The sequence below is a fragment of the Chinchilla lanigera genome, unplaced genomic scaffold (genome assembly GCF_000276665.1).
Source record: "Chinchilla lanigera isolate Chin_1 unplaced genomic scaffold, ChiLan1.0 scaffold00022, whole genome shotgun sequence".
NCBI classification, from domain to species: domain Eukaryota; kingdom Metazoa; phylum Chordata; class Mammalia; order Rodentia; family Chinchillidae; genus Chinchilla; species Chinchilla lanigera.
In genome coordinates, this window is record NW_004955423.1 from 7579571 (window position 1) to 7597446 (window position 17876).

A 17876-nucleotide genomic window follows, 5' to 3' on the forward strand; every position below is an offset into this window, starting at 1 on the left:
CTCTTCAGGTCCTCTGGTTGCTGAGTTAGGGAAATAAAACTTCCCATGCAATGTGAGAAAACCAGCAATTGCAAGAAAAAGAAGACCATATTGTTGTAAACCTGAACCATGATAGACTTATAAAGATGGCTTGTCATGTGAACCTGGTCTCAACCTGTATTCTCTTCTTAATTGATCTCTCTCATCAATATGATTGCAACTCCAAGACTGTGACACTAAGTGATGGATGAAAATATGTTTTAAGTATATTTCTTTTCCTGAAAATAAAGTCAATAGATTGTAATTCCAGTAATTCTTTTTGATGATGAAAGAAAAAGTACATAAAGGAGTCTGGCTTTTCAAGGAAAAGGCAAATGTTTATATTAACTTGAAATCAGGAAAATCTGTGGTTTGACAGGTAGTAGGTGATATTTTTACAAGTCTCTCCCATACCTGTTAATTGCAGGAATATCAGCTTAGCCATTATAATGCATATATGGAGATTTTTGTGAATATAATGCAATCAACTAATACTAATAACACCAACACCAAATCCATTTTTTTCCAAATATTTACTTGGTTTTTACGTATTTTGAATACTCAAATAGATAATTTTAAATTTTTTATGAAATTTGAACATCGTTTCAGAAAAGAATTCATCACAAAAATAATACACAGAGATCAATAAGGAGAAGCATCTTTAATTATCACTATGATAAATAAATTAATGAGTGAATAAAATTACTAAAGTTAAGTATTGAAAGATACTCTATGTTTCTATGAAGTGTTTATTTTAAATCAAATATCCTTTATAGACATCATATTATTATTTTTGCAGTTCATGATTACACAGGATGGATTTACAAATTTATCCATATCCTTTAATTACATTATTCTACTTTTTAAAACCCTGTTCTAGGTCGGCTTGAAGAGTTTTTCTTTTTTAAGATACAAATAGTGGTACTTAAAATAACACTAACAACTACAACAGACCCTACTACTGACAAGACCAGAATAGAAATATTAATTCCAGAATTATAATTTTTATCAGGACTAGGATTAGGATGACTTTCATCAGGACCAGGATCTGCTTGAGGAATGAACAAAGCCACTTGAGCAATGTTGGATACCCTTGATGTCAAGTTGCTTTTGTCTACACTTTGAATGGCAATGAATATGTGGGTTGCATTTTCTTCTGGGATATTTTCTGGTTTAAATGTAAAGGTCTCCTCGGAGTTGGCCTCCTTTGGGAACAGGTCAGTAGTGTTAACTTGAGGAGCACCATCAAAATTGTCTCTCAGGTCAATCATACTTCCACTTATCCTTATGATATATCGTTGAACTAAGAGAAAAAGTTACATGTAGTTTAGTAGGTGTAGCATGTCATACTAAATTTCTTTCCATTTATTCTCAAAGATATTCTTTAGTCATGTAAAGTATATCCTTATATCTGAAGTTTTAATGGTTTTTAATAAAAGCTACCTTTTCACTTTTAAATTCTGCCAAATGCTACCACATCGTATGAAGAGTAGGGCTGAGGTAAAATGTGTCACGTTTGATTGATCCAAAAATATCAGATTTTAAAGTTAACAGTTTCCTGAACTATCAGATACTATTCTCCCTTAACCCACCCTTACATCCTTTTGCACAGAGCATCTTTAACCACATGAATAAGCAACATGACACTTTGTTCTTACCTGTTCCAACATCAAAATCCTCTCCTGGTGCTGTCCATGTTAGAATGATCTCTTCTCCCTCAGGTGTGGCGTTCAGGTCTGTGATTTGACTTGGTGGGTATGGGTCAGAGGATTGAGTATTTGTAAATCCTGATACCACAAATGCACCTCCAGATGCTGTTCTGCTGAAATTCTCCAAAATTGTCTCAGTATTCTCATCAGCTTCAGGTCTTGGTGGGTTTCCTTCGATTTCCCCTACATTAAATAGTCTTTGATTTAAAATGGGCAAAAATGAACTAATATTTTTTTACAACAGTGAATCGTTTCCCTTATGTCATTTGTCTTTTCCTTTTTGCTGTACACACAGATATATCTTTGCTAAGACTTGTGACACAGCATTAAGCCTCAAACTGATGGGAGAACTCTGTCATTAGTAGCCTGAACAGGATGTTGCAGGATAAAGATGGAGAGCAAATTGCTTTGCAATGAAGACTGCACTAAATGAGAATAATGTTATATAATTAAATGTATTCTCTTGTTCTCTCAAATTATCTCCAAGCTAGAAATATATCTAGGAAAATCATTGCCAGTTCCCTTCCAGTTACTTGGCCAGGTCCTTCCTGCCCTGATACAAATACTAAGGATACTGCAACTGTCAACCAAAAGCCCTGAATAGTCACAAGATAACAGACCAAAAAGAAGAAAGGTAGCAAAGAATGCCACGTGTATACTTGGCATCACTTTACACATTTTTTCTTTTTACTTCATAAGGCACTCTAAATAAACATTTAATGTTATAACAAATATAATCTGAAGGATAAATCCTGCTTCTGGCCTGTACTTATGCTAATTATAAATTAGATTTTTTTTTTTCTGTCCTGAGCTGATAATTTGGCATATTATTGTTGATATCATCAAGGTGTTCAAAGTAACATAACACTAGCTGGCATTTTTGAGTACTTACGATGTACCTGACTTCTTTCCAAAGCTGAATTTCGAGGCAATTAACTGAGTATTCCAGTTCAGAAATAGGAAATCTACCCTCAGTTGTAAAATGAAGCCACCTCAGTCGTATCAAATTGCAAATATTTTTCCAGCTGTCACTGGTTTCAGAGAGCAGGAGGTACTCACCATTCACTACCCAGCCTGGTATATATGCGGCTCTGCTCCGTGGATGTTTGGAGCTTTGCATGGCAGAGTTTGTTCCTGCATGAGCTCGCACCTTCAAGCTGTATCTGCCATTTTCTGAATAACCTGTGAAGTACCTGGAGTAGACACCATCATCTTTGAATGCATCAGCACCTAGTTGGAGAAATGAAAGCACAAACTATTATTGTAAATAAAGCAATAAATCCATGCATTTTCTAAGAAAAGATTGTCCTCCATAAGTCTATCTTCCAGATTGGGTGAGGTATTTAGGGAAAATCCTCTGGAGAATATTTCTGTATTACTCTGCTAAAAGACTATATAGATGAATTTATGCCCTCGAGTTTTTTTTTTTTTTGTATCTATATACTTCTACCTATGTGACACATACACACTTTTTTTTGGTGTATTTATAATAAATGGTTGCATATCACATCTTTCTTCCCATATCAATTTGTATACAGTTTATAATACACCTCTTACCATTCATTTCTCTGCCAATTATTTGCTTGTATTATGAAATTAATCATGCTGTCCCTCTGTATAAATCTAAAGAGTGTTTACTACCAAAAAAAATCCTTTGTAGGATCTATCTTTTATACTCAAGTAAAAGTACTCATTTTGCCTTATCTTCAACAATTCCTTTTTACTTTTCTCTGCTCTTATTATCCTCATACATTAACTCTTTAATCTGACAGAGGAAAGTACCATCTACTATTAAAGAAACATTTTGGAAGATCTCAGGACTACTGTGACCTTTGTGTCTAGCATTGAAGTTACCTATTAAATTGCAAAGTATATTTCCAAGCACATTTAATACTCTATGTCAGAGAATCTTAAACAAGTGATGTACAACATTTGGACAAGCACTGTCTGTATCTCTTAGAACTAGAGACTTTTAGACACACTAATTTCCCACACTATCTAGGGAAGATCTCAGAATTATGTTTCAACAAAGCCTACTCATGATTCTTTTACATACTAAAGCAGTGGTGGCAGACCTATGGAGTGTGTTTGTTATTTGATTTTCTTTTAAGACATGTTAATGTATGAGTTATTTTTTCTAAACTAAAACCTCAGTATTGAGATTTAATTATAGTATTGCCATTTCACAATAAATAATACACTATTGCATTCCAAGTTGGAGAACTGTCTCTAAAATGTTCACCATCCCTGCACCAAAGTGCAAGAATACCTTCTATAAACCATTGTTAATCACCAATACCTACTTAGGGAAAGGCATTTCAAATTAACTGACTTCATAATTAGCCAAATATTCATCCAATAAAATGCCAAGAAATGAAACAAGATGCAGGTGAATTTTAATGTTTTTTAGATAGAGGAAGAGAGAATTGTGAAAAAACACATGAGTTTCACCAAAAAAACAATTTGCAAACTGTAGTTGAAAATATAATTAAGATATAACTGAATAAATTACATTGCTCACTGACTTTTTAACGGAAGTTTCAGTTCCCTGGAAAATCTAGACTCTGGAGAAAGGTCCACTCACCCATAGAGAGCAGGAAGATAGATAATGGCCGGCACTGTTCCTTGTTCCTGGTACTTAATGCCCTGGTGATGAGACCTCCTCTCCTGCAGCAGGTTAGCTGTCCCTAGGCCTCAGCTCTCTGGCCTGTATTTGTATTTTGTTTCCACTCTCAGAAATTCCTCCTGTTTCTCTCCTTTTCCCTGGCAGAGTCCCTGGTGCTACCTCTCAGCCCCATCTGGCCATGTGGAACACATTTGCCAAGCACTTTACAGGCTTTACCTGATAAAATTTCCTGCTAGTCCTTGTATTCCTCCACAATGCCTCTCAGTTGTTGAGTTCCTGTGTTAGTGCTGGACTCTGGAACAGGAACCCACAACATACCCTGACTTATGAAAATGAGGGCTTATTCATAAAAGCCTCTGAATTACCTGCACCATTGTCCAACAGTTCCAAAACTGCTGTGTTTCCACTGTTTGATTCAATGATAGCAGTCACATTGGCTCCAAGAATGGGCACATACCCTTGTTGAACTTCTGCATAGACAATCATTGGGCTGGGGAAGCTGCTTGTGTCTTTATTCATTTTAGCACTCACTGTGATGGGAGGCACAGCAGAATTTGATGCCCGAGAAGTTACTGTAATAGTCAGTGTTTCTGAGTTTGCTTTGGCTTGAAGGTTGTAAGTCCAGGTGCCCACCTAAAATGTTCAATGAAAACAAAAATATTCATTGTCAAGTTACATTTTGTGACCTGATTTTGCAATTTTAAAATACATCATAGACACATGGAGAATAAACAGATGCCTGATGGGTTTGAGATTTTTAAAAAGATGCAAATTAAGACAATTCAGACAGTACACCTTGACTAGTGGTGGGCGTGATGTCTGTACTGTGTGACATCTCAGGTGGAAAAATATTTTGGAAGTTTACTTGCTTTAGGTCTTATTGGTTGACTTCACAGAAAATCTGCACATCAAGTTTCCCAGACTCTTCCTATACTTCCTCCACAGAATTATTCTTGGTTTATGTTCTTGTTCTTCCTCCTGATACATGAGGACTTTCTCATTTTCCTTTGCATTATTACTTTTAGAATCACACAATATGGAGAGTACATAGTGTTTTATATTCATTTGATATTTTGTATAATTATTTACATTCATGATCATGACATTAAACAGTTTCCAGAGCAAAAAAAAAAAAAAAAATGCAGAGCAAGACTAAAAGGTGATCACTCACCTGTGCATTTTCTGGAATACTGAGATAGGCCATTTGGGAAGCAGTGTCCTGAGTGAAACCTGCTGTTGGTGCTCCACTGGGATCCCAGAGAGAAATGCTGGGAGGCTGCACAGTCCAGGTGACAAGAAAGAACGTGTCCTTTCCCACAGTGCTGTCGATTATCACCGTGCCGTTCATCCAGGCATCAGTGGTCAGGGTTAATCCCTTACTTTCAAGCTGTGTAAATATATTTTTAAAATTAGTGAATGCAGACAAGACTCATTTCATTCTAGTGAATTTCATTTTTCTTTTTTCTTTTAAAAATGATGCTCAGTTTTTGTTCTGAAGACAAGCTTTGGGCTCTGAGTGAAGACCTTATATAATAAAAGCCATAGAGCAGGAACAAGGATTTCATAAATGGAAATATGATTCCATCTTTTTTTCCATAGTTTTCTAAGGAAATATCCACTGTAGTCTTTTGTATTAAACGGAGGCACAGTAACAGGGAGAAATTACTTCTAGTGTGTGTGCATGTGTGTGTGTGTGTGTGTGTGTGTGTGTGTGTGTGTGTGTACTACCGACAATTCAAACTCATGATGATTTAATGGATATTTACAGGGATCTAGAGTATTTGAGTAGTATATATATATATATATGTAGCCCCAAAGCCTCACGTGCTGATGGGTGGAGCTATTGGGAGGTGACTACATGATGGGAGTGTGGTACTCATCACTGGATCAATCTACTGATGAGTTTGTAGCTAAATGTGATATCAGCAGTAGGTAAGTCACTGCACACATGGCCATAAGCCATGCCAGCTGAGTATGGACTGAAACTTCTACACATTGTGAACCAAAACAAACCTTTCTTCCCTGCAATTTTGGATGTTTCAGCAGTAGGAAGTAAGTAAGTACAGATTGTGGTACTAACAAAGTCGGGTCATTACTGTGACATTGCCATTGGAACTGGCTTGTAGGAAGAGTTTGAAAGGTTTGAGATGCTGCCTGAAAAAGGTGTTCAAGAGTGCTGTGAGTCAAGCTTGATGGGAGATTCTGTTCAGAGCTCAGAAGCCCAGCTTGCTGATAGAAATGCAGCCTGGAAAGACCAAACTCAGATGGTTTCATTTGGTAACAAAGACTGCATTAGTAATTGGACTCCAGGCTATGTGAAAATATTTGTCTGCATTTGCTCATGTCTTGAGGCTGTTGGAGACTGTAATTAAGAATGGTGAGCAAATTAATTTGGTGGAGGAAAATTTAAGGTAACCAAACTGTCACACTGTGTCTTGAGTACTTTTGGGGGATTTTAGCCAGGTCTACCTTGACAACTGAGAGCAAGTAGCTCAGCAGAAAGTCTGAAAATTTTGACGTGGGCCAGAAAGGAAGCTCTAATAAAGTTGGTACCTGCAAAGATGGAACAGGGAAGAGCTCAGTTGCTGAAAAGATTAGAACTGAAAAGAAGCCAAGTACTTTGGAACAAGGCAATAAGAAAAATGCCTTGAATGAATATGAGGAGCCAGTAAGGCACCCTCTTCTGCAGGCTCAAATTTGAGAAGGTGAACAACTTTGAGAAATCCAGGGGACCATGCTCCAGAATGGCGGGCAGTCTAGAAAATGAAAATTTATTCCTCATGATCAGTTCACTATGTTCAGCCATCTAGTTGGTCAGAGGCCTCTACAACCACAGCATGATGCAAAAGGCTGTGCTACTGCTCATGCTGGAGGGAGACCACAGCATTATCCACATAATTGGTTTTATATGCATGCAGAGTGCAAGAATTTTGAGGTCAGGCAGGGTTCCACCAAGATTTCAGAAGAAGGCCTGGGAGGCCAGGCAATGTGCTTCTGTGAACCCGTGAATGTGAAGCTGAAAGTGCAACAGAGATCCCAGAAAACTGGAGAAGCCATAAATGTGGAATGTCTGAGGAAAGCCACCATGAGTGTAAAAAGTTGTGGCAAGAGAGAGCCACTGAGGGTTATAACCAATGGCAGTGCCATAGGAGTTTGGCCACCTAAGCCCTTGTGGTTCATATCTCACCACAATGTCCAGGGTGCTGGACACAGAATTATAGGACTTAATGTTTGCCCTGCTGGGTTTCAATCTTGCTCTGGTAGTATCCCTCTCAATCCCATTATTTCTTCCTTTTGAAATGGAAATGTCTACTTTGCCTTTGTGTCTTGGAAATATTTTCTTTTCATTGTACAGGGGTTCACAGGTAAGAGTTTGCCTTAATTCTCAAAGAAGAGCTCAGACTAGTTGTTTTTCAATAATGTTGACAATGGCAGGCCTTTGGCATCTCTTAGGGATGGAGTAAGTGAATTTTGCCTGAAGAGAAGAAGCACATGGATCTTCTGGGTGCTAGAGAGAAACTGTAATGGCTTGCGTCTAGATGTTCTACAAAAGCCTTACATGATCATAGATGGGGTTTTGTGGAGGTGATGGATCATGGGGTGTGATACTCATCAGTGGATTAGACCACTGATCAATTTATATTAAGTATGATCTTGTGGAGAAATGAGTCACTGGAGGTGTGGGTGGAAGGGTATTTCTCTTTTCCTTCTCTCTAGATCACCTTCTGCTTCCAGCTGCCATGCTAGGAGCTGTTTTTCTTCTGCTATGCTCCTCTACCACACTACACTACTTGGGAGTAAGCTGACTATGGACTGGAACCTCTATAAACTGTGAGCCAAAATAAACCATTTCTCTTTAGAGTTGTGAGTTTTGAGTATTGTGTCTCAGTGCTGGAAAAAATAACTATGACAAATAAGACACAGTGAGGGCCTCAGATATAAAATTAGGACTAGTAAATAATTGAGACAAGCTTTCATGGATATTTTCCTGGTGTGGAATCTTGAAATAATTTTTCACAAAGGGTAGGGATTGATAAACTGAACAGTTTATATATTCAAGAAAAGGTCAAAAAGTTGTATTAAGGATGGCATCCTAAGAAAAATGAAAGAAAAAGACAGGACCTTCTCTAAGAGGAGATTGAAAGAAGTTACTGAAGTTTTTGTTGATAGCACTTAGTGTAGGAAAGCCAACACTTTTGTTGAATTGCTTTATTGTTTAAATGACGGAGATGTGTACATTTACCACATACAGCATGACTTGGCTGAATAATAATTTACTTTCAAGCTGATTCTCTAAATTCCATTTTTATACTTTTAAATGTCATGGGAGTATTCCATTTGGAATTACCATCATGAAAAGAAAATTAAAATTATATTCTTAAAATCAGCTCTTCCACAAAACCCAGTTCTTCCTACTGTTCAGTTTCACACAGTAATATCATTATTCTTTCCATCAACCTGATTGAAAAACCTCAGAAATGCCCTTCACTTTTTATGATTTTTTCCCCCATTCACTGCAGGGTAGATCTCAGATGAATACTTAACCTTCTACAGAGTAAAGCTACAGATAGATTTTCATAGCAGTCTGTACAAATGCTAAGTTCACCCCATGTAATTTCTGCTCTTGTTGTTGAGAAATAGAGGAAGACAGGTTTATGAGGTGGTCATGGCAAGTTTTAAAGCAGCAAAAGGTGAAACTGGAAAAGAGAAGATAAAGTCTTGACATTAAGATTTATGACAAAGACAGAATGAACTAGAAAGAAGAGAAACATTTTTGTAACATATATTTTAATAGAAACCGGCTATGCTGACATCATATATGAGATATGAGTTACTAACCAAAGTTTAATAAAAGTTTGAGATTCATAAAGAAAATGGTTATGCTATTGAGACACAGACCAGAAAAACAACAGTTTTTCACAGTAGTGAAAATAAGTTTAAAATTTTAAAAAATGTTTTAAAAAAAATGGGTGTTCTATTTTGAACAAAGTCTAGCTTTGGTAGGAAACTGATATTAGTAGATTTTAATGTTATTCTTCAACTAAACTTTATGGCAAAATGAAAAAATGGTCTCCTATTTCTTGACGTAATTTACTTTCATTTCACCACTTGATCTGAATATATGTAAAGGATTATATCTACTTCAGATTTTAATTTTAATTAAAATTTCACTTTGAAAAGATTACAGAAGCAACCAACTTATTTTTCTAGGTTATGGTAAATGCAAACACAAACCTCCAGCAGTGGGCACTCTCACCTGAATGGACTTCTGACTGAGTCCAGCATTTTCTGATGTAAGGGCTGCAAAAGCGTCAATGAGTCCATTGTTCTCAGCATTATCTGAAGCAAAAAAGTGATTTCCTCCTAAAATGTAAATGCACAACCTAGGTTAATTTCTAGAATATAAGAATTTACATATTTTAATGATTAATAGGGCAAAAGTTTAAAGAAAGTCATAGTTTCAGTATGTACTATTAAAACAGGCCATTGTCAGATGGCTGTAAAATTAATTCTGAAATACTAATTTAAAATCTCATAACCAGGAAGGAAAAGATACCTTGATACCTCAGTATCAAATCTCAGGTAGATTAAATACAACAAATGATCAGGCAGAAAGGAAAAAATTATATATATATATGTATATATATATATACATATATACACACACACACACACACACAAGACAATACAGCTAGTTTCTCTTACTTTATCAAAAAGAAAGCTTTGTGCTAATATTTTATAGACATCTTACCTATATCTTCTACTCTGAATAATAGCTAGGAAGATAGCAATAAACAGTGTATCAACTATTGTAGCTGTCCTAATAGACTCTTTTGAAGCTGGTTTTCATTGTTATATTTATATTTTTTTAAAAAGGAAGGAACAGCTAGAATGGTGGAAAGGAGAAAGAAGCAGGAGAAATATCTATATCTGTATCTATATCTATATCTGTATCTATATATACACAAAATAGCTGGGGTAAATGTACCACTGATTTCTATTGGTTTGTTGAAAGGAAAAATTAATGCTTAATTGTTTGATCAATCTTGCAGGCCTTTGTCTGGTGATCTAAGCAACTACTTTAAAGATAACAATATTTATTATAACTACTGTTAATTTTCTATCACCTTGTTTTGAAATTCTATATTGATTTTATTTTATTTTTTGTTTCTGCCTTTGTGTTTTTTCTTCTACTTTTTACAATTAAAGAAAGAAAGAATATATTACAATTCCATGTATTTGAGTTTATGGTCTTTACACAGTACCTTAGGAGAATTATTCATATTTATTAATAGCTCTAACAACGTTGGTTCTTAGATTTTGCAGACAAAGTAAATCAGAAGCAGAATATTGGTGTTACTCTATCTTCCTGTGTTATGAAGAAATGCTGTCTGATCATGTGATTTGATTAGCACTTCTATTTGTCTCTCTACACCACTCAGCTCTGACTACCCTGAGAACAGACGTTGAGTCTGCTTTGACCTGGTCTCCAGCTCCTGGCACAGCACCTTCAGAGCAGGAGCTCAAGAGAAGGTGCAGAACTGCGAAACCAGACACTGACACATTCCTATTCAAAGCCCGGAATGTATAGCCTATATTTTAACCTGTTTCGTTGCTCATCTGTGTGACTGCTTTATCAGCAGATGGTCCCAGGGCAATCAAATGAATGATGATCCCACTCTCTTTCACTTCATCAACACAACCACTTGCAGTGCTGTCTTCCCCATCAGTCAGCAGCATTATTTCAGACCCATCCAGTTGCGAGGCTGCCTTTCTAATCACCTGCAAACATATTTCAGACACAATTACCACTGTAGATTAAACAGATCGATGGGAAAGTAGACAAAACACAGAGAAAATAAAAATATGTAAGAGAGAAGAGAGAGCTTTGTTTTAAAATCATAGAGTCTACAATTAACAATGTCTGGGGTATCTTGTTTTGTATTTTTTGCTGAAGATTGAAACAGAGTCTTTGCACTCAACTATATCACCAGTCCCTTTACCTTTTACTTTGGAAAAAGGGCTGTCTAAGTCACTTGATCTCAGCTCTAAGTTGTGTTCTCTCTGACACAGCCTCCCAGAGTGCGGGGATTACAGACATGTGCCAGCATATCTAGTTGTCCTAGGGAATCTGAAACATGATATTTTTCCTATCCCTCGTAATGCAGAGAAAATTTATTCAGATGAACATTGATGGGAGCAGGGTTTTGGAAAATCGTGCCTACTTTAGAAAAGGGTGCCATCACAGCCTAAGAAACTTAGGTTGTTTGGACACTCAAAATATATCTGTGAGATTGGCTGTAAATAGTTGTTTTGCTTTCTTTGATCTTACTATCCTCTGAGAAGCCTTCCATATATAAAGCTTGTAGTCCATAGAGCTAGATACATTAATAATCTACCTTAACATAATAACATCATTGATTCCAAATTAGAAAATCCTCAGCATGCTTGTGAGGGAAAGATATGTTTACTTCTAAATATGGTGAGCTTAGGGACTTATTATGTAACTATTAATTTACTTATAACACCAAAGTAAGCAAGTTAGTGTTAATTAAGCACCAAATGAGTGATGTTTACTGAGTTCTATTTGTAGTTGGAATCCTTTTCTTATAAAAGCCCAACAGTTTAAAAGTCAGAGTTCTGCATCTTGCTACCCATAGAGGGGATAAGAACAATTTAGCTTGAGATTGCACTTACATTTTATTTGCAAGGTGCTTCCTTGAGCACAATTTTGAGAAACTGATTCTAGGCCCAAAGAGAAAAAAAAAAAATGACAAATTACCGGTGACTTTCTTGGACTTGGAATAGGGACGTGTGGACCTGGGGAAGAGGGTTTGAGATATAAAAATCCCTACTAAAGCTGGACTCAGAGAAAAAAATTCATTACCCTCATTAGAAATTTTATTTGTTGTGAGAAAAAGTGACATATATATGAAGAATATACTCTGACATGCATTGAACCAAACTGAAATATAGCAAAGTGCTTCTAAACATTTACGGCATTAATAGGGCATGTCCATCACATTTTTCCTACAAATTTGAGTGCAAAATGAAAATCTGGGGATGAAGTAGAGCTCTTTTTCTTCATCTCCCACTTTCTTGTGTGAGTTTATTCACTGAGCACTTGCAATGTGTTAGTCACTCTGTTAGGAGCTGCATGGTTCCCCCATTCGTGGAAACATTCAATTCAATTTAACACTTACCAAGATTTGTGTCAGAGACTGGCAGATGAGCAATAAAGACACAGCTGACATATACAGCAAAGAAGTGTGTAATTCAAGATGAATATAAAGAATTACAGAGTTATCGTTTACTTAACATTATGATTTTCACCTCAAATGCCTTTCTAATCCCTGTGCAGATGGAAGTTCCTCCAGAGGCTTGTGTAGGCAATTTCATCACAAGGGTGTCTCTTTCGCTGTTGCTTCTTATTTGTATTAAGTCACTTCCAATGCTTGCACTACTATCAAATTGAACCATTCCTACCCAGGATCCATTTTCCACAGTCTGCAGCAGAAAGTGTTTTGCTGCTTGATTCATTCGATTGAGGCGCGTAATACCCTGAGAGGAAGTCTAAAGAAAACAACCAAGTAGTTTCCAACTGGAAGATAATAGCACCACACATAATAAATACATACATTTATTGGTAAGAATTTTTCAATGATAACTGCTACTATTGAAAAAATCATTCTATTTTTTTCAATTGATAAAGTAGAAAAATATGATTCTGTGCATTATGGGTCACACATGGTTTAGTAAGGAGCTCATATTTTTTAACTAGAGATGATTTCTGACTGCTAAACACTCCAGTTAGAGATGGAAGCTAGGATGGAGATTGAGTTAAAATGGGATGATGAGTCACACGTTAGAGATCCTCTAATTACATTGTTAGCCTCTGTTCCAGCTGTCTTAGATGATGTTACCAGTCTTCACCAATGAAACCAGAATATTTTAGGCTTCAGTAATTGAAATTGCCTCATTCACTTAGGACTAGTCTACTCCATGTGTGAAACTTACCTGAGCTGAGGCTAAATTCTGAGAACCCCATTCCCTACAAACATGCTTTGTCTTCCACTCCTAACTTTTCCCCACCATTTATTCACCAATGGTTTGATTGAAATTGGCTTTTTGGTTACCTGTCAAGATTCACAACACCAACCTACTGAACGGTGGAAAAACTGAAAACATTTCTTCTAAAATCAGGTATTAGACAAGAATATTCATTTTCATCCTCCTATTCAATATGGTACATGAAATTTTAACCAGAACAATTAGGATAGGGAAAAAATAAGAGGAACACAAATAGAACAGGAAAAAAAATCAAGTGATCCTTATTTGAAGTTGATATGATCTTATATTAACAAGATCCTAAAGACTCCACTAAAAGATTTTTAGATCTGATAAATAAGTTAAGCAACAAAGCAGAATACAAAATCAGCACTAAAAATTAATAGCATTTCTCTATACCAATAATGAAATAGCTGAGACAGAACTCAGGAACACAATTCCATTCAGTAGCTTTGAAAATATTTACTGATGAATCAGCCTAATCAGGGAGGTGAAAGTCTTCTACCATGAAAATGAAAGAAGACAAGAAATGAGGAAGAAAGACTTTAGGAGATGGAAAGATCTTCCATGTTTTTGTGTTGACAGGATTAATATTGCTGAAATGGCCAAAGCACCAAAAGTGAGCAATAGATTTAATGCAGTCTCCATCAAAACACCAATAGCATTCTTCACAGAACTAGAAGAAACAATTCTAAATTCATGTGAAAACACAAAAGAATAGCCAATGTAATCCTCAGAAAAAAGTGTAAGACTGTAGTCATCACAATACCTGATTGAAAATTATATTGTACAGACATATAAAAAACCAGCATACTACTGGCACAAAAATAGACATGTAGACCAATGCAACAGAAAAGAGGAGTCAAAAACATACCCACACAACTGCCAATTGGGTTTGACAAAGGGGACAAAAAATTGCCCAGAAAATTGCATATCCCTATGTATAAGATTGAAACTATGTTTCATCTCTCATCTGGTTTTAAGTCAATGTATAATGGATCAAAGACCTCTGTATAAGTCTTGAAACTTTGAAACTCCTAGAAGCAAACATAGGGAAAACACTTTGTGGGGATAGACATTCTTTAGTTACTCTTTCAATGTATTGCCTCAGGCTTCCAAGCCATGTGATTGTTTGGTTCTGGAGGAAGTCTAGCAAAAGCATTGGGGGAAAGGAAAAGATTACAGAACCTGTGTCCTTGTGGAAAGCTGTGAGGTCAACACAACGCTTTGCTGAAATATGCTCGAAGGAATGATAACATAATGGCTAACTAAGCCAAGTATCATTCCTATGATAATTGAGTTGTATTGTCCTTGCTAAAATGGTTGATATCCTCCCATTTGCCCAGCTGCTTCCTTTTTTGTTTCTTAATAAAAGTTTACTGAGATTGGCAATTGCAGCTGCAGTCCAAGAGGCTGCAAGCCCCTGATCCACCTCGTTCTTGGGACCAGTTCACCCTGGATAGAGATGGATTGTTAATCTGACACACCTGAAGCCATAGTTATTGGAAAGAACTTCTTGAAGAGGGCTCCAATAGCACAATAAATGATAGCAAGAATGAACAAATAAGATTATGTCAATTTAAAATTTTGTGCACAGCAAAGGAAACAGTCAATAACATGAAAAAGCAGTCCACATGATGGGACAAAAATATTTTCAAGCTACTCTGTGGACAGAGCATTAATGTTTAGAATAGATGAGTAACTCTGAAAATTTAATACTAAAAATCTAAATAGACCAATCAATAAATGGATAAAGGAATTGAAGAAACACTTACTTCTCAAAAGAAGAAATACTAATGGCTAATAAGCACATGAAGAAATGTTCAGATATTTAGGTAAATGCAAATCGAAACTACATTGAAATTTTATCTCACCTCAGGGACTATTGTCAAGAATACAAAAATAACAAACAAATATGAGTAAGGATGGGTGAGGGAAAAGGACCCTTTCACACTCTCAGTGAAATGTGAGTTAGTAATTCACTATGGAAATAAGTATGGAGGTTCTTTTAAAAACTGAAAATAGAACTACTATTTGACACAAGTATACCACTCCTTGTTAGATGCCAGAAGGAATTAAAGTCAGTATATCATAGTGATACCTAAATACCCATGTTTTTGCAGCATAATTTACAATAGCAAAGATATGGAACCAGCCTAGGTACCATCAATGAAACAATAGCAAAGAAAATAAGATATATATACATAATGGACTATTATTACTCCACCACAAAGAAGAATGAAATTATGTCATTTACAAAAAATAGGTAGAATTAGATGTCCTCATGTTAAACAAAATAAGCCAGATTCAGAAAGACAAATATTGTATGTTTCCCCTTTATATGGATTCTAAAAGAACCAAAATACAAGGACAAAAGTAAGAAAGTAGAAAAGAGACTCAAAAGGAAGGAAATAAGGGGAAGTGATTTAATAGGAAAATAATGGTTATACGGGAGATGATCAAAATATGTTATAGGCATGTATGAAAATATCACACTGAAAGTTTTGCAAAATTAACAGGAACTAGTAATTTTAAAAATAACTGCAACCCATTTTTGAGGAGATTTCCCAGGGTGTCCATCTCCTCAAACATTTGTCTTCTCCAGTCCCTCATCACTGCACTCCTCCACGCCACCTCTTCACAACCAGTGCCCAAATTTCCCTCTGATGTCCTTGAGCCAAATCACTGTGCAGAACTCCTACCTGCCCATGTTTGAGGCCTCTCAACCATTTTATTTTATCTTTTAACCTGGACCTACCATCACCCTGTTTAGAGGAGACTGCTGATCTCCCTATCAGGAACCTCTCCTCTTTTCAGTGACATTTCCTACATCATATTTATATACTGGTGTCAGCACTTTGCTGCGTTCTTTGAAATCCTGTGTTACTGTGGCCCATTTTACTAATCTCTATCATTTTCTGCTTTATTAATAACTAGATTTTCACCCATTACCTGAAGTTATTTCTAATCTTGACATGCTTTCTTTAATGTTAAATGTACCATCTTTCTGGGATCCTTATCACATTGCATTGCTTGTTTGCCATTCATTTCAACAATTATTTATTGATCAGGTAACCCTATGTGCTAAACTCTATTCTAGGCAATAGGGGATACAAAGATGCATCAGACAAAGTTCCGGTTCCTAGAGAATCTCCCAATCTATTTGGCAGAAATGTGTAGTTTCAAAATAATATGCTGTAATAGAGATCTGAAGAGGGAAATGTTGGAAATTAGTAATGGGACTATAGCAGTTAGTAAGCTTAGTCCATCTCTTGCAGGAGATGACTGCCTATCAAAAATTCTGGAGGTAATGGAGAATGGGAGAGAAAACCTTCTCTATTGAACTATGAATTTTCTAGACATGGGTCAATCTTCTTAGAGCCGAGAGCAATGCCTTCCATCCACCGAGTGCTAATGGAACGCATGGCTGCATCTATCCATACATTTTTATGATGATTTTTCTTAGTTATTTTGAGCATGAAGAGGTCACTCATACCAATGGTACAAATAAGATAATGCTATGCAAGGAATATTGCTGATTGATCTTCTGAGAACCAGAACAGTCATTAATCCTCATGTTTTTCAAGCAGTTTCAGTAAAAGAGACATATTTTAATAAAATTTCATTTTTCAATCTTGAGTTTTAACCTTTGAAATAACACTTGACTGTGAGTTCTCTGTAGTAAACCACCCATTTACACTAGAAAAAATGAAGACACTTGGGTAAAGTCTTTTTCACTCTACTGACATGTTTTTTTACTGCAATAGATATTTTTGCAATATTTTGAGATCATGATCACAGAAATAATGATATCTTATGTCACTATGCAATTTGGAACAATCCAGGGATAGGTGGAGTACAATATGTTCCTAGCAAACAATTATCCCCATTTTTACACCCAGAAAAATTGGACCTAAACTTACAGTCATGCTTCCAGACTTATCAAGAACAAGGCACACAATTCTTTCACTGATTCTCAGCAAGGAGAAGGCAGGTGGAGGAGGTGGTGCTGCCATTGGTGTAGTGTTTTTAAAGTCCTCAGACTCTCTGATTACTTCCCATGTACTTCTGATATTACACTTTAGGTTTTGTAGACTTGGAGCTTCTTTGTTATGGTTTTTTTCATTGCAGAATTCTACAACCTAGGAAGTTGATAAAATGGAAAAATTTTACTATACCATACATTATAATGCTTCATTGCAAACCTAAAAAATTCAAAACATGTCCTGCAAATATGGTTTAATTGAATTAAATACAATTAATGAGAATTAACATTATATTAAAGTAAACTTAGCAAAATGGTAACCACATGTAACATTAGTTGAGTGATTATGATGTCTCAGACCATGACTAAAGAATTTTATATTGGGCTGGGGATTTAGCTCAGCGGCAAAGCGCCTGCCTGGCAAGCACAAGGTCGTGAGTTCAGTTCCTGGTACCGGAGAAAAACCAAA

General features: G+C 36.1%; 1 protein-coding gene across 1 annotated transcript in view; it reads right to left on the reverse strand.

Moving 5' to 3' along the window:
• Positions 1-822: 822 nt before the first annotated feature.
• Positions 823-17876, reverse strand: part of LOC102025812 (calcium-activated chloride channel regulator 4-like) — a 32884-nt gene continuing 15830 nt past the window's right edge. The window contains exons 6-14 of the mRNA XM_005385358.2: positions 17346-17564; positions 12688-12915; positions 10959-11136; positions 9611-9717; positions 5525-5740; positions 4719-4986; positions 2787-2957; positions 1677-1910; positions 823-1321 (exon numbers count right to left, since the gene is read on the reverse strand). Coding sequence (XP_005385415.1) covers positions 882-1321; positions 1677-1910; positions 2787-2957; positions 4719-4986; positions 5525-5740; positions 9611-9717; positions 10959-11136; positions 12688-12915; positions 17346-17564 — 2061 coding nt within the window. The 3' untranslated portion in view covers positions 823-881. The remainder of the gene's footprint in view (positions 1322-1676; positions 1911-2786; positions 2958-4718; positions 4987-5524; positions 5741-9610; positions 9718-10958; positions 11137-12687; positions 12916-17345; positions 17565-17876) is intronic.